Genomic DNA, 20,410 nt, shown 5'->3' with positions numbered 1-20,410 from the left:
TCAAAGCAGGTCGCATCCTGAGGTTTGGAAGGGACGCACGTGTTAGGGGTCACTGTCAAACCCAGTCACCCGCAGACTTCGCCCTCAGCAGTGCTGGGAGGCCGGTGCTGTTGACACGTGGTTGATGCAGAAACAGTCCATGGGAGGTGGGATGCAGGCCCAGGGTGACCACCAGCTGAGCCCTGCCCCTTGCCACCCACAGGGAGGTGTCTCTGTTGGGACCACACGGGGGTCTTGGCACCTCCTGAGCAGTTCAGTGCCTTAAGGTCACAGGGTCTTGTCACTGGGACTGAGCAGTGACATCAGATCATTCAGTGACTTGATCTCAGGCAAGGTAGTCACACGTCCCCTGAGTGGGCAGGTTGGCAAGGGGGGGCTGCCGCCATCAGTCATTCAGAAAAGTGAGGCCAGCAGGGTCAGCACCGGACAGCTCCAGGCAGCCCACACTGGGGTGAACCTGGGGCACCTCCAGGCTGCAGCTTGACTCGCCCCTCCCAAGGCGCTCCCAGCCTGAGGACAGCCCCCACACCGGGGTGGCCACCACAGCTGTCCGGAAGCCCTTCCACTCCGTGGGCTGAGAATTCCCAACACTGTCAGCTTACAAAACAAGTCTCAGGAGCTGACGGGAGGAGCACAGGTCTTCTGGAGGCTTGACTGCCCAGAGCTCAGGCTTTAGCGACCCCTCAGCTCTGGGGTCAGGAGCTGGACTCATGTCTCAGGCTGCCCCCGGTGTAGAGTGGCGGGGGGCGCCCTTCGCCACCTCACGTGGCCCGTGCCACACACAGGGGCCATCTCCAACACAGCTCTGACTCCTGGCCTGCTCCCCGCCAGCTGCCGGTCCTGCTCTGTGCTGTCACCTGGGCTCAGGGCCTGCCCCTCGCTGCCCCCACAGCCTGTGTGCACTGCTCTCCCTTCAGTTTGAAGAGCTTGTCTACCTCTGGATGGAGCGGCAGAAGTCCGGGGGCAACTACAGCCGCCACCGAGCCCAGACGGAGAAGCACGTGGTGCTGTGCGTCAGCTCCCTCAAGATCGACCTGCTCATGGACTTCCTGAACGAGTTCTACGCCCACCCCCGGCTCCAGGTGAGGCCAGCAGGTGTCCTCCCCGGCCTCGGGGTCTTCCTGCCCCTTTCCAGGACTGCCTTGAGCCCAGGCGTGACCCTGAGACCTAGACCTCAGTTTCCCTGCCCAGCGGGGCAGGCAGCCTGCACTCTGGGAGGGTCCGCAGGGGTCCTTCGAGGTGCTGGATGAGACAGCACCCAGGAAGGCAGGTGGGCTGGCGGTGGCAGGAGCCCACTCAGAGGCTGATCCACGCCTGGCCAGCAGGACTACTACGTGGTCATCCTTTGCCCCACTGAGATGGATGTCCAGGTGCGCAGGGTCCTACAGATCCCCCTGTGGTCTCAGCGGGTCATCTACCTCCAGGGCTCTGCCCTCAAGGACCAGGACCTCATGCGAGCCAAGTGAGTGCCAGCCAGAGTGGGCACAGTGGGTGTGGGAGCCAACGGGTGGGTGTGTCCCCAGGGGGAGCAGCCCGGATGGGTATGGGCGTTGGGCAGCTGCAGCTCAGTGCCACCACCAGGTCAGTGGGACCCTTCCCACACTGGGTGCCTCTCTCCCTGTGCCTGGCAGGCCCAGCTTCAGGAGCCCCGTGCCCCCACGCAGTCTGGGAATTCTCTTCAGAGTTCTAGGAGCTCAGAATAGACCAGGGGCGGGAGAGCTGGCTGCTGGAGTCAGTGGGGAGTCACGAGGGCTGAGGGCGGATCTTGCTTTAAAGACAAGTTGGCAGAGTGACTCGAGGTGACAAATGTGGCACACCACAGAACGTTCCAGGATGTGCTAGCGCACTTTCTGGGTTCTCCCCAAAGCTCTCGTGCCCGCTTCCTGTTCCAGGAGCCTCCCATGTCCATCTGTGGGGCTTACAGGGCTGAGGGCAGGCAGGACACCTGGCCCAGGCTCCCTCATCTCCCAAGCCTGTGTCCTAAGCTAGGGCCCCAGTCACTGAGGGTCACAGCTCCTTGTGGTCCCATCCATACCCTACAAGTCTGTGTCTAGCTCCAGGCCCCGGGTGGGGAGAGGAAGTGTCGGCCAAGCAGGGGTGGGGTGGAGGAAGAGGACAGTTTATTTGACTGGTTCTCAGGCCAGCTGACTTATTTCTGCAGCTGAGCTCTTGGGAAACCAGAGGTTGGATATGTCACCCAGGACCACAGTGTGGCCAAGAGGAGGAGATGGGGTCCCTGCCCCCAAGTGCTTCTGTGGCCCTGTCCAGCCCTATTTGACAGCACAGGGATGGGCTGCAGATGCTGAATACCCTGGGTCAGCTCAGCTGGGCCGGGGCTCAGGTTGCTAGCACACAGGGAGGTGGCATCTCAGTGGGGACACCCCTGCCCGCCCCTGACAGCTGGAGCTGAGTCCAGAGCACACAGATCAGGCAGGTCAAGGCTCAGAGTTCTTCACACGCCCCATTAGGCCATGGCCTAGAAGAGCCAGGTGCCCCCACTGGTCCACTGGAGTCTCTAGCACATGCCATTTGGCTTCTGAGACATGTCCAGGGTCCAAGCTTGAACACTCCTGAGGGTGTCCAGGCATACTGACCAGGCCCAGGATGTGCTGGGGAGAGGCCAGGGAGGCGGGGAGGCCCAGGAGTGGGGCACTGCTGGGACCAGGCTGACCATCTGAGCAGGAGCCTGCCCAGCCTCCTCTCTGAACTGCTCCCTGGCCACACTAGCAGTTGATACTTTGTAGGATGGACAATGGGGAGGCCTGCTTCATCCTGAGCAGCCGGAACGAGGTGGACCGCACAGCCGCAGTGAGTGAGGCCATGGCCAAGGCGGGGGTGGACCCCTCCCAGCCTGCAGCCACCCCCCACTCACTACGGGGCACTCCAACTCTGAACATACCTCCCCCAGGACCACCAGACCATTCTACGGGCCTGGGCCGTGAAGGACTTTGCACCCAACTGCCCCCTCTACGTCCAGATCCTCAAGCCTGAGAACAAGTTTCATGTCAAGTTTGCTGGTGTGTCTGGAGCCCTGCAGTGCATGCCTAGGAGGGCAGGGGCTGGAGCACCACCCACGGGAGCAAGGAGGGGCCCGAGGGGCAGCGGACTCTCCTTCCTTGCAACCCAGGAGGGGAGCCCATGTGGGTCCCGACTTTTTAGATGATCTGGCTGGGGTGCAAGATCAGGGAGGGCTGGGACAGGGGCAGGAGCATGGGCAGGACCCATGCCAGACCCCCTGGGGGAGGGGGGCCTTGATGGGCACCAGGGGACTGGTGAGGGGGGCCCTTGACCGGCAGCCTGGGGGACAGGTGAGGGCCCTACCCAGCCTTGGAGCTCTCAGCAAAGCAGGAAGACAGATGCAGTGTCAGTCAAGGCTGGGCCGCTGGGCGTGCAGAGCTTCTGGGGAGGGCTGGAAGCAAAGCTGAGCAGGGGTGTGCGGTGCAGATGGGTCTGGGGGCTGGGCAGGAACGTGGACTCTGCTTCCTGCAGACCACGTGGTGTGCGAGGAAGAGTGCAAGTACGCCATGCTGGCCCTGAACTGCATCTGCCCGGCCACCTCCACCCTCATCACCCTGCTGGTGCACACGTCCCGCGGCCAGTGAGTGCCCCGCAGGGCCGAAGCCAGGCCCCAGCCGCCCAGGGAGACAAGGCAGGGCCCGCGTGGGGCGGGGCTCCCCTGTGGGCGGGGCTCCCCTGGGCGGGGCTTCCCGGAGGAGGGCGCATTCCGCACACCTCCGACTCCACTCCGGGAGGGGGCAGCCCGGGAAGCAGCCCCGACTGGGCAGGAGGGCGGCCCTGGCCGAGGGTGACGGTCTCTGCCAACTGTGGCCGGCAGGGAAGGACAGGAGTCACCGGAGCAGTGGCAGCGCATGTATGGGCGCTGCTCAGGCAACGAGGTCTACCACATCCGCATGGGCGACAGCAAGTTCTTCCGCGAGTACCAGGGCAAGAGCTTCACCTACGCGGCTTTCCACGCACACAAGAAGTACGCCCGCCCGCCCGCCTTATCCTCCACCTGGGCCCAGGGCAGGGTGGCCGGAACCCTGGGGCAGCGCGGGCACAGCGACTCCGGAGGTGTGGCATCCTGGCCATGGCCACCTGGCAAGGACAGCCGGCCAGGGCCTCAGGATTGCTCATCCGGCTCTCATGAGGCTGACCCCAGGGTCACTGGTTCCCTGTCACATGAAGGGAGAGTGTGGTAGAGGACCCTGACCCCAAGTGGGTTCCCTGAGCCCTGGGCCCCAAGGAAGCTGGGCAGGAGCCCAGGAGGCATTTCACATCAGATGGCCAAAGGAAGAGCAGGGGGCAGGGGCAGGTGTGGGGCAGCCTGTGGAGCTGCAGGCCCTCTGCCCAGGTACGGTGTGTGCCTCATTGGGCTGAAACGTGAGGAGGACAGGAGCATCCTGCTAAACCCAGGGCCCCGTCACATCCTGGTTGCCTCCGACACCTGCTTCTACATCAATATCACCAAGGAGGAGAACTCGGCCTTCATCTTCAAGCAGGAGGAGAAGCAGAAGAAGGGGCAGGGCCTCTATGAGGGGCCCTCCCGCCTGCCGGTGCACAGCATCATCGCCTCCATGGGTAAGCCCCCAGACCCAGCTCTTCCTTGGCCTGCACTGACTTGGGCAAGGTGACTGGGCTTCAGTGTTTGACTTTGCCAAATGGAGGTGTCCCCCCCACCCCTGAGGGCCTGCATCGGCCATGGTCAGGGTGTCTGAGCACCCACCCAGTGAGCCGCCTTGGTCAGGGGTCACTGGGGTGTAGGCCAGCTGGCCATCCTGGTCCCTGGCAGTCCCATCGGTCCAGAGGGTTTCATTTCCACACAGCCCTTGAATAGGCCAAGACCCTGATGCCCACGGGGGCTGGGAGCCAGCTGGACAGTGTCGGAACTAACAAGGGCTTTGGCCTTCAGGTTTCTACCCTGGGACTTCATGAGCCTGAGGTCAGGCCCATCGGCCTCCTGCAGGTGTAGGCCCAGGGCTCTGAGGACACCTGAGACAGGTGTGGGCCCTCCAGCCAGGCCAACTGGGGGACTAGGGAGCAGGAACAGGCTAGGAAGCCACCCAGGCCACTCCCCTGGACTAGGCCAGGGCACTGCCGCTCTCGTGCCGGGCTGGCCTGGGAATGACTGCAGTGACACGCTGACACGATCAAGTGCCTCGTGCATACCTGACCTGGGGCGTTGGCGTACGGTCTCGACTCTGTGCTATGGGTCAGTGTGGCGCACAGTCTCCGTGACACCAGGCCTGGAGGCTGCTCTTCCTGTTGGTAAGGCCAGGCCTGCTGAAGGACCTGGGAGACGGGTCTGCTCTGCCCAGCCTCTCCTCCACTGGCATGTGCCTGTTATTCCCTGGTGGCTTCCAGGAAGCCATGGTGACTTGGGCCGCCCCTGCACCCTGGGCCACATCCTGGGCAAACCCCAGCCCCCACAGAGTCCAGTAGGTACTCTGGTCCTGCTGCTCCCCTGTGACCCGCAGCCCCACCAGGCTGGTCCTCAAAGCAGAATGGCCAGCTGCCAGGCTCTTGGGCTCCCAAGAGCCCCCACCCTCAGGCTGCCAGCATTGGGGCTACAGCAGCTACCTGGGTGGTGCCATCTGAGACCTGGGGCACCCAGGGCTACCACACCCAGAAGGCCATTGTCCTGCTTGTCCAGAGCAAAACCAAGGCTCAGCAGGTGCTGAGACTCCCAAGGCCACGCAGCTGGAGAACAGGAGTCAGGACGTGAGCCAGGGACCCTGAGGCAGCTCTGGCAGCAAGGTGGGCAGGGGCCACCAGCCTAGCTCAACCACTCTCTCCAGGGACGGTGGCCATGGACCTACAGAACACAGAGTGCCGGCCGTCACAGAGCGGTGGGGGCGGTGGGGGCGGCAGGCTGACGGTGCCCACGGAGAACGGCTCGGGCAGCCGGCGGCCCAGCATAGCACCCGTCCTGGAGCTGGCAGACAGCTCCGCCCTGCTGCCCTGCGACCTGCTGAGTGACCAGTCGGAGGACGAGGTGACGCCCTCAGATGACGAGGGGCTCTCCGTGGTTGAGTGAGTGCTGCGGCAGGGCTGAGCTCGGTGGGTGGGCGTGCTTGGGGAGCCCAGGCCACGCGGGAGCCTGGCATGGCGGTGGCATGGCAACGGCAGCGGGGCGCCTCACCTCCACCTGCACGCAAAGCCCTGGGCCAGCAGCTCCCTGAGCAGCAGCATGCTGACGGGTCTGTGGGTCTGTGCCCCTTCTCAGGCAGGGTTGGGGGTCGGCGCTGAATGGGGTGGGTCCCCTCCTGGGGGCTCACAGAGGCAGGCCACCCCCGAGCAGGACCCACAGCAGCTGTGCCACTGCTCTCTGCTCTCCATCTCCCCACAAGCCGGGGGAGCCAGGCAGCATCCACAGCATCATGCACCTCACACTGGTCGGCCCTCACAGAACTGCAGGGCAGGGCCTCCTGCTTGGGGTCAGTAGAGTCCCAGTCAGTCCTCAGGAACTTGGCCCTGGCCTCAACCAGGAGACAGGGGGTGCCCACTACCAGGGTCATGGTGTATGGCTGCCAGGGAGCCATTCTGCAACCCCACAGGGCAGGGCAGAGGCAAGCTGGCCCCTGAGACTGTCTTCTGGAGGCACCAGGGGTGGAGCGAGACGGCCGTGGTGGGCAGCTAGGGGAAGCCTGTGTGCTGGGCGCTGCTGGACAGGGATGAGGGGAAACCAGTGAGGCAGGGCTCAAGGCCCCACTGTCTGCCCACTGGCCAAGGTGCTGGGGTGTCAAGGAGCATAATGGGTGGCCAGACCCAGGCATGTGAGAAGAGGGGTCTCAGGGCACAGGCTACCCTCCTGCCCCACCCTGGAGGTCTGACCACTGGGGAGTCCTGGAGCTGCCCGGAAAGGTGACCCTGGGTGGGGGAATAGCTGAGAGGGCCCCTCCACACCCACCTTTGTCTTGAGTCACCCCAGGACATTGGTGGGGGCCCTGGCCTGGGGCTCCTGACCCATGAGGCAGGGACAGGCCCTCGAGGTCATGTGGCTGCTGGACTGGCTGGGTCTTGCTATGGCCAGAGGCCAGGCTCCAGGTGCAGAAGATCTAGAGCAGAGCAGGCCCCCTTGGCTGGCCGTGGGTGACCAGGATGGAGTGGATGCCCTCGAGTCCCCAACAGGGGTGGCCCCAGGGTGGCCCCAGAGCCCCGCTGAGGGCCGTCTCCACCCAGGTACGTGAAGGGCTACCCCCCCAGCTCGCCCTACATCGGCAGCTCCCCCACGCTGTGCCACCTCCTGCCTGTGAAGGCGCCCTTCTGCTGCCTGCGTCTGGACAAGGTGAGGCCGCCCGCCAGCCAGGCCCTGCGCCAGTGCCGGCTCTGCTCCCCTCCCAACTCGCGCTCCCAGGCAGCTGCTGACTCGGGCACGCGGCAGGGCAAGAAGGGACCCTCCCGCCTCTCCGGCCTCCGCCCCACCTGTCTGGCTCTCGGCCTCCGAGTCCTAAGAGGCACTTTTCCTGGAGAAGTCCCTGCTTCTGCAGCGTGAGAGCCACCCGGTGACGCGCCCTGTCGCCAGAGCCGGGCAGGATTTGGACTGGCACAGCGTCCACTCTGATGTGCTGAGATGCACTCGGGCCTTCAGCCTTCGCTCGGGCCCGGGGGCCTCAGCTGGCCACACCACTGGCCACATTGGTCCGCTGGGAAGCTGCTTCCCCCTGGTGAGGCCCCGTGGGGAGGCATGGGAGGGCCGTGAGTTCCACACTCTCTTGGCCTCCACGCTGGCGGTCCAGGCCCCAGGCCCTTGTTGTGGCTTTTGTTATATTCTGCTGGGAAGATGGCGTCCCCCGTGCATTTCCCTTCTCTCGTGTGTTGGTGTGGTGTGTGGCCTTCTGTTCTCCCTGGGGCTGGAACCTGTGGTCCTCACACGTCACCTGTCCTCACCCCCAGGGTGCTTTCCAGGGGCCCTCCCCAAGCCACCCTCCTCCAGCAGTGCCATGCTTGCCAAGATGCCCCAGCCTGTCCTGGAGCTGGGCACCTGTTTGGAGGCTGACTGCTCGTAGTGGGAAGGGTTTTGGGAATGGCGTCAGGTGCCTGAGCCAGGCAGCCGGCTTCGCGCCTCCTAGGGGGAGCCAGGAAATGTGAGTGTGCACACGGTGCCTGCACATCTGCACCTGCAGCTGGGAGCTGACCCCTGTGTCACACGGACCGCCTGCCCTGGCCCGAGCCCAGCTCTGCTCTTGGGGGCATGCCCCGTGGGCACAGCTGTGGCCGCTGATGGACTAGAAGTCCGGGGCTGCGGTGGGCCCCGGGGGGATGCGGGCTGATGGGTGGACGCCTTGCTAGGTCGTCTGGCCTGGCAGTGACTCCACGCGGGTGGCAGGGTGGCAGCTGGCTCTGGCCCTCCCCAGGGCTGCAAACACAACAGCTACGAGGACGCGAAGGCCTACGGGTTCAAGAACAAGCTCATCATCGTCTCCGCCGAGACCGCCGGCAACGGGCTGTACAACTTCATCGTGCCCCTGCGGGCCTACTACCGGTCCCGCAAGGAGCTCAACCCGATCGTGCTGCTGCTGGACAACAAGTGAGCGCCGCCCGCCGGCCCGCGGAGGGTGCCCTCCGGCCTGCAGCTGGTCCCCCTTCCTCCTGTCTTACTTCCGTGTCTCCTCCCCCGTCTCCCCCCTCCTAGTTTCTCGGGTCTGTTCACCCCCCCGTCCCCATGACTGAGTTCCAGTGTCGGGGCCGACGGCTCTCACTCCCCGCGGCTCCTTTCACCCGGGGACCTGGCAGCTGGAGCCCAGGGCTGGTCCTGGCTGTCTGGCCTGGGCAAGTCCTGCCCCCAGTCTCATGTTCCCCTGGGGTAAAACAAAGAACAGCCCTTCACGCCCTAAAGGCCTCCCAGGGCCAATGGGCTACAGTTCTGGGGGTCCCTGCTCTGCGGGTGCGGGCAGGGTAGGCCACGGAGCGGATGGCGCCCACAGGTTCTGTTGTCCCCCCAGGCCTGACCACCACTTTCTGGAGGCCATCTGCTGCTTCCCTATGGTCTACTACATGGAGGGCTCCGTGGACAAGTAAGGCTCTGGGCAGCCAGGGCTGGGCCGTGGCACAGCTGCATCCCGCTCCCTCACCCGTCTCCCGAGGTGGTGCCCCCGGCGGCCCCCATGGCGGGGCAGGGGAGGGTCGGAGGCCCAGGGGACCCGGGGAGGGGTGTGCAGACTGGGTCCCTGGGCCATGTGGCTCCTTGCCCGCCCCAGCCTGGACAGCCTGCTGCAGTGCGGCATCATCTACGCGGACAACCTGGTGGTGGTGGACAAGGAGAGCACCATGAGCGCAGAGGAGGACTACATGGCCGACGCCAAGACCATCGTCAACGTGCAGACCATGTTCCGGTGAGGGTTGGCCCAGCCACGGCTGACCCCAGGGCCTGGCCACAGACCCCTGAGCCCCACCGCTGCCCAAGACAGACCAAGGGCCCCCAGAACCCCACACCTGACCACAAGCCTTCTGAGCCCCATAACTGACCATGGCAGACCACAGACCCCTGAGCCCCTCCCTCTGGCCAGGCTCACCTGCCCCATCCTCCCCCTGTCACCCTGGCCAGGCTCACCTGCCCTCTCCCCCCTCCCCCTGGCCAGGCTCACCTGCCCTCTCCCCCCGTCCCCCTGGCCAGGCTCACCTGCCCTCTCCCCCCTCCCCCTGGCCAGGCTCACCTGCCCTCTCCCCCCGTCCCCCTGGCCAGGCTCACCTACCCTCTCCTCCCCAGGCTCTTCCCCAGCCTCAGCATCACCACGGAGCTCACCCACCCTTCCAACATGCGCTTCATGCAGTTCCGTGCCAAGGACAGCTATTCTCTGGCTCTTTCCAAACTTGAAAAGGTGAGCAGCCCCTGCCCAGAGTGCCGGCCCTCAACTCAGGAGTCTGGAGAGATCAGGAGGAAGGGGCGGAGGCCGGCAGCCATGAAGCCCAGGCCCCTGCCTTGTGCGTGCTTAGGAGGCCAGGGCCTCAGCACAGCTGAAGACTCTCGATCCTGGAACAGGACCCCACAGGCCCACCTCCCAGAGCGCCTGCTGGCCCTGGCCATCCAGAGCCCAGACTGTCTGTCTTGGGATGGCCAGTGCAGCTGCAGCCCCCACAAGGAGCCCTCTGAGTGGGTGGACCACCTGAGCCCCACACCGGACTGTAGGCCCACTGTCCATCAGGACAGTGAATGGGCCTGGGTCCCTCAGGTGGTCCAGCTGGGGAGGCCGGGACATCACTGAGTGTGGCCTCAGGGCTGTGAAGCTCTTAGGATGCAGCCCTGGACTCTCTGTCCTGGTCTCAGTTTGTAGCCTTACATGGCATAGAGGTCCTAGGACTGGTCAGGGCCTGGCATATGGGGACTCAGAGAGGGGAAGGAACCTGCCTGGGGTCCCACAGTGGACAGAGCAGGTGGCAGAGCTGGACCCAACTTCCTCCCACCTTCACCTTTGGGATCCATGGAGGATATCAGGTGCGGTCAGGTGTGAGACCCAGGGACACAGGGACCCACCCATCAGGGAAGACACAGGAATTTGCCAGGAACATGAAACACTGCAGGCTAGTGGCAGCATACCTGTCCTCACAGGTCAGTTAGGGTGAGGCAGCTGGAGGCCAGGGAGTGGGCAAGGGGGCATCTGGAGGCCATAGCCACCTAGGTCTGAAGCCATTGATGTTACTGTTCTGTGCAAACCCTGAGCCCACCAGTCTGGGCCACTGTCCTTTCTGGAGAACTGCAGGGAGCCTGTGTGGCTGACCCAGGAAGACCTGCAAGCTGCGGCCCATCTGAGCCAGGCCTGGCCATCAACACCAGGCAGAAGGGACAAGGGCTCACTGCACATGGACATAGCTTTGTTGCCTGAACCTGAATGGACAACACAAGTGGGCTGCACCTGGCTGCAGACTCAGAGGCCCACAGGAACCTTGGGTTCTCACTGTACCAGAGAAGGGAGAGGATGTCAGGTGGGCAGTGGACAGCCCCCAGGCTGACAGAGCGGTCCTGCAACAGGAGGCTCACCCAGTCCCCTGGACTCTGCGGTATCCGGCACCTGGCCCGCAGGCGCTCTCCCTGCGGCAGGGCTCAGCATCCATGCCCCAGGGGAAGTTCATGGAGGGCAGTCACACCCTGGGAGCCCAAGGTTTGCCTCAGAAGCTCTGAGATTCTGCACCCACTGCTTCCCCAGGCTCAGGATTCTTAGCGCTAGGAACACAGTGTGACGGGGCAGCAGCCAGGTGCAAATTGGGCAGGGCCTGACCAGTCTTGCAGGAGCTGCCTTTGCTCACCATCCCTGCTGGGACCAGCCCAGCTCCTCGTGGCCTTGTGCTTCCCGTGCTTCATGGCAAGCCAGAAGTAGGTCAGGTCTCGCCGACTGCACTGCCCTGCTAGCTGTGGCAGACGTCGCCCGTGCTGAGCCTCCTCCTGGAGCCTGACCCAGCCAACCCCATCCAGGGCAGTGGTTCCCTGACGGGTGACACGGACCAGTTGGGGAGCCAGGACACCATTGTGTGTGACCTCAGAGTCCTCAGGAAGCAGCCCTGTGTCCTTTGTGCTGACAGCAGGTTGGGGTCCATGAGGCATGGAGGTCCTGGGGGGCTCAGGCCACTGAGGGTCAACTGCTGCCCAGAGACAGTGGATCGCAGCCAAAGCCTCTCCCTGGTGAGTGCCTGTGGGATGCACCAGGGCCCTTGCTTCTCTGCCAGGACAAGTTTGGCCTTGGGTCCCAGGCAGGTCTCTGCCACCTCAGACACACGGAGCTCCTAGAGGCTTCAGACTGGGCCCGTGGGCAGCAGGAGACCCTGGGTTAGGAGAAATTGACGATGGCTATGCTAGTAGGAATGTGCCTGCTGCTATCATAGCCCCATCGGTGCAGCAAGCGTGGAGGAGAGCGGGAGCTGCAGATGGGGTCCCCGGATACCCCATGGGCATGCTATCTGGACCGTGGCGTGCTGGACTCACCTTACGCCTCACACGAAAAGCAGAAGGGGAAGCTCTTTCTGGCAGTGAGATGAGTGTGCCTTGTGAGACGCAGTGGCTCTAAGTGACGCACTGGGCCTCCTTAAGTCACAATGAGCGCCTGAGCATGTGGACGGTCTCAGGTGCCGGTGCCCACCGCCCCAGCTCCCAGCTGCCCTTCAGCCACCCTCGCTGGCCCCCACGCTGCAACCCCCAGCTGGAGCTTCCTGGCTGGTCTCGTGGCGTGTCCCTGCATCCTCACCATCATGGAAAGACTTAGGACCCACTTGCTCCCACTAAAACCCACACGTGCCTCCAGGACCAAGCTTTGCAGGGCTCTGTGCAGAAAAGGCACATTCCTCCTCAGAAACCCTGGAGAAGGCTCTAGAAGGGAACGAACACATCAGGGGCCTCCTTTCTCTCACGGTCTCTCTCTGGACCTGCCAGGGTCTGTCCTAATTCCCATTTTGTTCTGATTTAAGCAAAACCATCTTTTTAATCATGGCAGGAATCTTGCCGTCCACCTCCACAGCCCGTGGTCCAGCCCTAGGTGCATCAGATATAAGGGCACACCAGGGTCTTGGCTCACGGGGATCTTGGCTCACTGGGATCCCCCTCTGCATTTCATGGCTCACACACCCTCCTGCCAGCAGTCTCCACCTCTGGGTCACTGGGAGTAAGGGGGAAGTGCAAGTGGCCGCTGCTTTCTGCTCCCTTCTGTGTGGCTCCCAGGAGGGAAGGTGGCCGGCACCGGGCGCCTGCCATGGCCTCCAGGGCATCTGCACCTCTGGAAGCGTCCCACTTGCTTGCATTTGAAGCATGTCTGGCAGCAGCAGGCAGTGTGCCCTCAGCTGCTGACGTCCTGCCACCTGGACCCCCTGCCAGGGTGCAGGCAGCTGAAGACGTCCGCGTCCTCATCCCAGAGCCTGCAAGTGTCTGCTTCTGTGGCACAAAGGACTGCTGATGGGATTAACTGAGCGCCTCGAGATGCGTAGGGTCCTGGGTGGTCCTCGCAGGAGGGAGGAGGAGGTCAGAGAGGTGGAAAAGTCTATGCTGCAGGCTCTGGGGATGGAGAAGAGGCCACGAGTCAATGAATGTGGTGCCCCATGTCACAGAGAAGGCAGGGAAGCAGCCTCTGGAGCCTATGGAGGGAGCAAGGCCCTGCTGACGCGGGGTTTCAACCCAACCTCCAGGACCTTGAGAGGTGAACTGTGCTGTTTTAAGCCACTAAGTTGGTGGTGACTTCTCCTGGCAGGCCTGGGACACCCACAGTGGCTATATTGAAATTCCCGTGCCCCAGGAGCATGGTCAATGTCACAGCCAGGGGACAAGCAGGGGCACACGCTACATACCTTGTTCCTGTGCCCAGCGTCCCGTCATTCACAAAAACTGAAGGACAGTTACTGAGACTCAGGCTGAGGGCGCAGCTCAGTGGTAGAACTGGCCAGGCATGCTCAAGCCAAGCACTTAGAAGAAAAGATCTGGTGGCAAGGGCAGGAGGTCTGGCAGGCACAGGCGGTGTGCCGCACACCCCGGGCCTCTCTTCTCAGGGCTCCAGGGGTCACTCCAGGGCCCTTGCTCTGAGTGTGAACTGGGGGCCCAGGCTCGCTGGCCAGCGACTACTTGCGTGTGTACACATGTGCCCCTGACCCCGGGGCTGCCCTAAGCATGTGGGTCATGGGCGGGGCCCGTCTGAGGACCTTCCCTCCTGCAGCGGGAACGAGAGAATGGCTCCAACCTGGCCTTCATGTTCCGCCTGCCCTTCGCCGCGGGCCGGGTGTTCAGCATCAGCATGTTGGACACACTACTGTATCAGGTCAGCCGGCATGGAGGGAGAGGGAGGGCTCAGATGGCAGCGGGAGTCCGCCATTCCCTGCCAGAAAACCGTGCCTTCCCGAGTCACCCCCCACAGACCCAGGAGACCCCTGGTCCTGTCCCTCCTGGGGCGGTGGGCAGTACCTCTGCATCTTCAAGGCCTGTTCCTCCTGGGGCTGCCCTGGGCTGCACTCTGGGTTCTGATCCTGTTCCAACCTAGCATGTTTGGCCATGTGCATTACCAAATGTGAAGGCGGCTCCCCAGCTCTGCTGGCCTCTCTGTGCTGGCCCCCATGCAGGGGGCTTCTGTGGTGCACAGAGGGCCGGGGCACTGCAGACCTGTGCTGGCCTGCGCTGGTGCCTGCCTCACCACAGCTCCGCCCCACAGTCCTTTGTGAAAGACTACATGATCAGCATCACCAGGCTCCTGCTGGGCCTCGACACCACCCCGGGCTCTGGCTACCTCTGCGCTGTAAGTCCCAGCCAGGACGGGCTGCAGCGCCACCTAGGGGTGGGTGGTGGCTCCTGCCTATGGGCCCCGGAGCAAGGGGCTCTGGGCACCGGCCAGGTCCTGCTCCAGCTCAGGGCTCAGGCACATTGCAGATGAAGATCACAGAGGATGACCTGTGGATCCGCACCTACGGCCGCCTCTTCCAGAAGCTCTGCTCCTCCAGCGCAGAGATCCCCATCGGCATCTACAGGACTGAGTGCCACGTCTTCTCCTCTGAGGTATGGGCAGCCCCCAAGGCCCTGAGACATGCAATCCCATCTCTGGTTCTCGGGACTTGGGGTGTGGTGGCCTCCACCTCTGTAGTTGCTCCTTCTGGGTAGTGGGGGGAGCGGGAGCTCAGGGAGGCATCCGAGAGCCACTGGAGGAGGTGGGCAGCCCTGACCTGGCGTTCTCCATGCAGATGGGGAGGGGCTGAGCTGCACTGCAGGTGGGCTGGGCAGGTGCACCCGGGGTCCCAGCCGGCCCTGGTTTCCTTTGCAGCCTCACGACCTCAGAGCCCAGGTGAGCGCCCCTTGTTGTCCTGCTGACCGTCAAGGCCTCTGCTTCATGGAGCGGGTCCTGCCAGCCCCACCTGCTTGGGGCCTTGGGGAGCACATGGCAGGGAGTGGGGCTGGAGCGCGTGCCAGCCACAGGTCAGCTCAGGGGCTCTTGGTAGTCACCCCCTCCTGTACAGGTGGGGAGCAGGTGGAGGGAGTCACCCATGTGTTGGGACACCAGGTGCTCCCCTCCCCCAGCCCAGCTGTCCCGTGCCAGTTCCCACAGCGTCTCCCAAGGTCTGGCCTGACCTCCATGCCCCCAGGTCCCCTGGACTCTCAGTTGCTGCCTGGTGGCTTCCCCACTTCTGCCCCACATCCCCCTGGAGCCTGCCACACTGCCTCTGGCCCTCACTAACTCCTCAGGGATGTGACTGAGAGGGACTATGCCCCATCTGCAGATGGGGAAACTGAGGCACAGGAGGGGCCACCATCCTGTGGCAAAAAGTCAGGACATGCTGGACCCAGAGGGTTCAGCCAGACCCATAGAGATGAGGGCCCAGAGAGGCTAATAAGGCAGTTGGCCTCAGCCACTGCAAGTTGGGGACAGGACCAGGGCCAGACCTGGGGCAGGGTCAGTAGGCTGGGCAGTTTCGAGCTCAGGAGGAAACGGCTCCACACCCCTCCCTGGCTGCAGAAGGAAGGCGCTGGCACCTTGGGCCCATCCTCTCCTTCCCTGCCGCCCCAAGTGGCTCCACTCTGCCCACCTGCCCAGTCCCAGGTCTCTGTGAACATGGAGGACTGTGAAGACACACGGGAAGTCAAAGGGCCCTGGGGCACGCAGGCTGGTCCTGGCAGCGGCCACGGCTGCCACATGGGTGGTGGCGACCCTGCTGAGCACCCGCTGCTGCGGCGCAAGAGCCTGCAGTGGGCCCGGAAGCTGAGCCGCAGGGGCACCAAGCACACGGGAAAGGCACCCGCGGCCGAGTGGGTCAGCCAGCAGCGGCTCAGCCTCTACCGGCGCTCCGAGCGCCAGGAGCTCTCCGAGCTGGTCAAAAATCGCATGAAGCACCTGGGGCTGCCCACCACTGGCTACGGTAAGGGCACTGGGCAGGATGGACGCGGTGGGTTGGGTGGCCTCCTGTCCATCCATCCATCCAGCTGCCTTCCTGGCCATCCTGCCCATCCCTACTGCAGGGCCAGCTCTAGTCTCACTGTGGCCATGAGAGCCCTGCCCAGCGGAGGGCAAGGAGTGTAGTGGCCAGGGCTCCCCTGGCGTGGGGAGGGCCCGCCTGCTCTGGGGGCCTCCTTTGCCCATCCCTAAGAGACTGGGCTTGGTGGCCTGCAGCCTGGAGGAAGTGGCTGTGAGGTGGGGTTGGGTGGGCCAGACGGGTCTCCCCAAAGTCTCCATTAAGGACAGACAGGTCTACCAAGGCCAGCCCTGCTGGGCAGCAGGAACACAGGGACCATTCTCAAGGGGAAAAGAAACAAGGCAGGGAAATGGCAGTGCCCAACCCTGTCCTGGCCTCCTGCCCGAGATGTGGGCACATGGTCTTCATGGAGACACCCAACAGTCCATCCAGGGCACCTCCACCCGCCACTTCTGCTTCAGGTCACCCCTAGGCATCCATCTCTGAGCAGGTTCCTGCAGCTAGCCCCCTCTACTCTATTCCATGTTTGGGGGTGACACTGGCCAGAGGGCAGAAGCGCGTCCCCTCCCTCTGTGGGACGCCAAGGCCCAGCTCTAGCCTGCATTGCTGCCCCCAGCCCCCTGCTGCTCCAGCCTCCCTCGGGCTCCACCTGGGACCCACCTATTGCTCAGGCCCCCTATTTCCTGAGCCTACTGCCAGGTTGGGCCTCTGAGCCCCCTCCCAGTGGAGGGGTTGCCCAGGGTCATTGGGCTGGGTCAGATGCTGGCTGTGCACACCCGGGCACCCTCAGCTGCCTCAACTTCCAGCCACTCTGTGGGGGGTGGGCGTGAGGAGACGGAGAGCAGGGCTCAGGACACAGGGTGTCCTGTGAGTGCCTTCTCCAGCCTGTGGACACTGGAGGCCATCTCTGCCATGCCCTGGATGCACTGCCAGCTATGACTGTCTCTGGGGGTCCGACCACCAAGGTCATACTGGGGTCAGTGCTCATGGCCCATCCATGCACTGGCAGATGGAGAGTCCAGGCTGGCCTGGCCAACCCCAGAGCTGGTGCCTGCCCTGCCTGTGTGCCCCTTGGCCTCTGGTATCCCTGCCCACCCACCAGAGCTTGGCACAGAGGGCTGGTTTCTTTTTGGTAATCAACTGGCTCTCGAGGTGGCCACTGCTGACCACCACCATCCCTCTGTGGGTGGCCCCCACGTGCAGCTGCCTGCAGTGCTGCCCCTGCCTTGCTGTGCCAGTGCTGCCCGCCATGCCACTGCTTGCTGACCTCTCTCTCTCTCTCTCTCTCCACCCGCCCCCCGCCCCGTTTCTGTCTGTGCCTTTCCCGTGTATTCTGTAGAGGACGTAGCAAATTTAACAGCCAGTGATGTCATGAATCGGGTAAACCTGGGATATTTACAAGGTAATTCTGCTCTAGTGGACATTGACTGCCACACAGGGGACATGCCAACCCTTCATTGCCCTGGCTGGGCCAGGCAGAGAACAGGAGAGATGAGAGGGTCCCAGGCTCCCCCACCTTGGGCAGGGCCTCACAAGTGTGCAGTTGGACTTTTCGTCCCCCTGGGCTGCGTGAAGCTGTGGGTTTGTGCTGGTCACAGTCAGGAGGACCGGGCCTGCCCGGCTCTCAGGATTCATTCCAGTACCTCCATCCCGCTCTGCCCTGTAGGATGAGCCTGCCAACTGCCTTGGGCATTCCAGCCACAGTGGCCTCTTTGGCCAGTTCCATGAGATGTCAGAGGCCCCTGAGCCCACCCAAGCCAGGGTCCTGAGCCCTCGTGACAGAGGCTGGGTGAAGCCTGGGCTGGAAAATGCCTGGATGTGTGTGGGGATTTGGGGATGCTCTGCCCGGAGCTGCAGGTGCAGACAGGCTTTGTGAACTGCCCAAACCAGGTGGACAGCTGGCATCCATTCCCTGCTGGGACCCCAAGAGAGACATTCTTCCAGCCTAGTTGGGACGAAGTTGGTCCATACCTCGGTTTTTATCTGGGTCCTCCAGTGCTGAGGGGCACCCCACTCCCCACAGCCCTGCACCCACCCGAGGGCTCAGGGCAGAGGCCAGGCCATGGTCTGCAGCTGGACCCTTTCCTCTGGCAGTCTCAGACCTGCCCTGGTGCCACCCCTCCACACAGGTGGCTGGGTGGACCTTAGCTCAGGCGAGACCTGTCTGCAAGGCTGCTGGTGGTGCTGGGTGGCCAGAGGCTAGAGCCCAGGTGGTGCTTTCCCCTACGTACGCCCTGCATCACGTCCACCAGGCCCCGCAGGCCCAGACCCGGGCCGCACTGCTAACTGCATACGCCGTGGCTCCTGGGCAGCCCTGGGCTTGCCACGGTCACAAGGCTCACCGGGTGTTCCTGTTCATCACCTGCCTGCTTGTCAGGGTGATGGCGCTGGGGCTGTGGAGGGGAAAGCCAGGGGTCTCCTCCTGTTGGAGGCAGAGTGGCCACTGACCCCAGGCCACTCAGTGTGCGGATGAGGGAGGAGACAGAGTGAGCCTCCCCTCACCCGCCCCCTCACAGCCTCCCTTGGAAGGAGGCACAAAAGCTACCCCCAGTTCAGAGGCTGGGTGTGGTGAGCTCAGGCTGGTGTGGGAATGCGGGCAGGAGCACATGTGCACGCCCAGGCGGGGCAGGAGGGAGGGAGGAGGTAGAGCACCCTGGTGACCCGACACGGAGGAGGGCCTGACGGAGTCCAGCACTCCAGAGGAGCTGAAGCAGAGGCCCCACCCCGCCCTAGCCACACCTGCGCCTGCTCCCTGCCCCCACAAGGCCAGTAAGAACTCAGGACAGCCTGGCCTTCTCTGCCTGGCCTGGAGCCTGGTGTAACCCCACCTCCACCCAGCACCCCAAGTACAGAGCCAGGCCCCACTCAGCCTTGCCTTGAGCTTTGCTGGTCTCAGAAACACCCTGGAGAAATGGGCCTGGGGCCCAGGCTCACCCTTGAAGGTGCAGCTGCTGGGCAGAGGTCTGCAGGGTGAGCACTCTGGTGGCCCCTTGATTCTAGAGTCGCAACTGGGTGCACATCACAGCATGGCACCCTGCCAATGGCTGTGGTCTGAGTGCATCTCTGTCACCCACTGCCACACTGCTTGTCCCTGTGCTTGTCCCACCTCAGAGCTGTGGGTAGGCACTTGGTCCCAGGAGACCATGCCTCCCTCTCAGCCTCCAGCACAAGCCACATCAATCAGGCCAGTGCCTGCACCAAGGGCCCAGGGACCCCAACCATGGGTTTTGGGAAGAGCAGAAACAGCCATGCTCCTGGGGCAGCCGGCCCCATGCAGGGCAGTCAGGCCGCCTGTCCCACAGACACGGCTATGGGCGTAGCTGCAGCTGGCCTGTCCCCCAATGGCATGTATGGCACAGCTGGCCTCCTGGCTGAGGCTGCCCAGCAGCCGACCTCAGCCTGCACCCCGCTGTCTGCTCAGGTGCCCAGGGCTGAGGAAGCGCTGACCCCAGTGTCTGCAGCAGCTGCGAAGCCTCTGGCTCCAAGAGCAGACAAGCTGCACCCCGGGGCTGGCTGGCTCCCCAGCAGCTCCCCAGCTTCACAGAGCCCGTCCCTTTCTCAGTGGCCATGGCCAACGGGCCCAAGAGGAGGGGATGGTGCCAAGGAAGGAAATGGGAGGGCCCTGGGCAGAGGGTGCCTTGTCCTGGGTCACTGTCATTCTGTCTGTCCTTGGAAGCCGTAGGGCGCTGTCCAACATCATCAGATGGGTAAACTGAGGCCAGTGAATTCAGGGCCACTGCCATTAATGGACACCTCTGCTGCTGTATTTGGCCAGGGTGCCCTGCTGGTCAGGTGTAAGACACCTGTGAGATGCCCAGGTGCTCCTCCAGAACCACACTGCCCTGTGAGCTGCACACTACTTTTTGGTGTGGGGGTGGCACACCCAGGGGTGGGGTCCTGCCCAGGTCCTCAGGGACAGTGGCACTTGGAGGGCTCTTCAGGGAGGGTGGGAGGACAGGTGTGCAGAAGTGTGCATTGTCTGTGGTACATGAAGGTTGTGCAGGTGTGTGTGGGCGTGTCCAGGCACACACAGGTATGTGCAGGTATGTGCAGGCATGTGGGGATGTGCAGGCACGTGTGCCAGTGCACTGGGTGCCTCTGCTCAGGGCCCTGCTTTGCCGAGGTGCCACCTGAGGCTGGCTGCTCAACTAAGCAGCTGTCTGGATGTGGGGAGAGTCAGCACCCTGCTGCCTTTCACAGCTGACCCTGCTCAGTGCAGGGAGGGGCTAGGGCGTGGTCCCCAGCAGTGCCAGGGAGAACCAGCCCCAGCTGGGAAGATGCTCAGCTCCCCTGGCTCCTCTGGGCCCCCGCAGAGCCAGGATGGGGCGCTGGGTAGTGACACCACCTGGCTGTCCTTTGCAGACGAGATGAACGATCACCAGAACACCCTCTCCTATGTCCTCATCAACCCCCCTCCCGACACCAGGCTGGAGCCCAACGACATTGTGTGAGTACACAAGTGCCCCCCCACCCCCCCAGGCAGCCAGGGACCACCTGGGTAAGTAGGATGGGGAGGGCCTGAGTACTCCAGCAGGCAGAGGTCTGC

General features: G+C 63.6%; 1 protein-coding gene across 20 annotated transcripts in view; it reads left to right on the top strand.

Moving 5' to 3' along the window:
* The window catches only part of Kcnt1 (potassium sodium-activated channel subfamily T member 1), a 72,163-nt gene that overhangs the window by 46,082 nt on the left and 5,671 nt on the right, over positions 1 to 20,410 (top strand). For 10 of the 20 annotated variants that reach the window (XR_007104958.1, XR_007104957.1, XR_007104968.1 and 7 more), the window contains 20 exons: positions 918 to 1,082; positions 1,323 to 1,462; positions 2,745 to 2,808; positions 2,909 to 3,017; positions 3,490 to 3,598; positions 3,836 to 3,985; positions 4,355 to 4,581; positions 5,799 to 6,033; positions 7,183 to 7,288; positions 8,358 to 8,530; positions 8,946 to 9,017; positions 9,201 to 9,335; positions 9,710 to 9,821; positions 13,629 to 13,730; positions 14,118 to 14,201; positions 14,333 to 14,458; positions 14,721 to 14,741; positions 15,489 to 15,810; positions 17,204 to 17,266; positions 20,227 to 20,311. Coding sequence is in view for 7 of the 20 variants with exons in the window: in XM_047524690.1 (XP_047380646.1) it covers positions 918 to 1,082; positions 1,323 to 1,462; positions 2,745 to 2,808; positions 2,909 to 3,017; positions 3,490 to 3,598; positions 3,836 to 3,985; positions 4,355 to 4,581; positions 5,799 to 6,033; positions 7,183 to 7,288; positions 8,358 to 8,530; positions 8,946 to 9,017; positions 9,201 to 9,335; positions 9,710 to 9,821; positions 13,629 to 13,730; positions 14,118 to 14,201; positions 14,333 to 14,458; positions 14,721 to 14,741; positions 15,489 to 15,810; positions 17,204 to 17,266; positions 20,227 to 20,311 (2,600 nt within the window). In the remaining 13 variants the exon portion in view is untranslated. Of the gene's footprint in view, positions 1 to 917; positions 1,083 to 1,322; positions 1,463 to 2,744; positions 2,809 to 2,908; positions 3,018 to 3,489; positions 3,599 to 3,835; positions 3,986 to 4,354; positions 4,582 to 5,798; positions 6,034 to 7,182; positions 7,289 to 8,357; positions 8,531 to 8,945; positions 9,018 to 9,200; positions 9,336 to 9,709; positions 9,822 to 13,628; positions 13,731 to 14,117; positions 14,202 to 14,297; positions 14,459 to 14,720; positions 14,742 to 15,482; positions 15,811 to 17,203; positions 17,267 to 20,226; positions 20,312 to 20,410 lie in introns of those variants that run through there. The other 10 variants (XR_007104960.1, XR_007104963.1, XM_047524691.1 and 7 more) reach the window with 5 other exon arrangements.

Source organism: Sciurus carolinensis, chromosome 14 (genome assembly GCF_902686445.1).
Source record: "Sciurus carolinensis chromosome 14, mSciCar1.2, whole genome shotgun sequence".
In the NCBI taxonomy this organism is placed as follows: domain Eukaryota; kingdom Metazoa; phylum Chordata; class Mammalia; order Rodentia; family Sciuridae; genus Sciurus; species Sciurus carolinensis.
The sequence above is the reverse complement of the archived record's forward strand: the minus strand, read 5'-3'. Positions and strand labels throughout refer to the sequence as shown.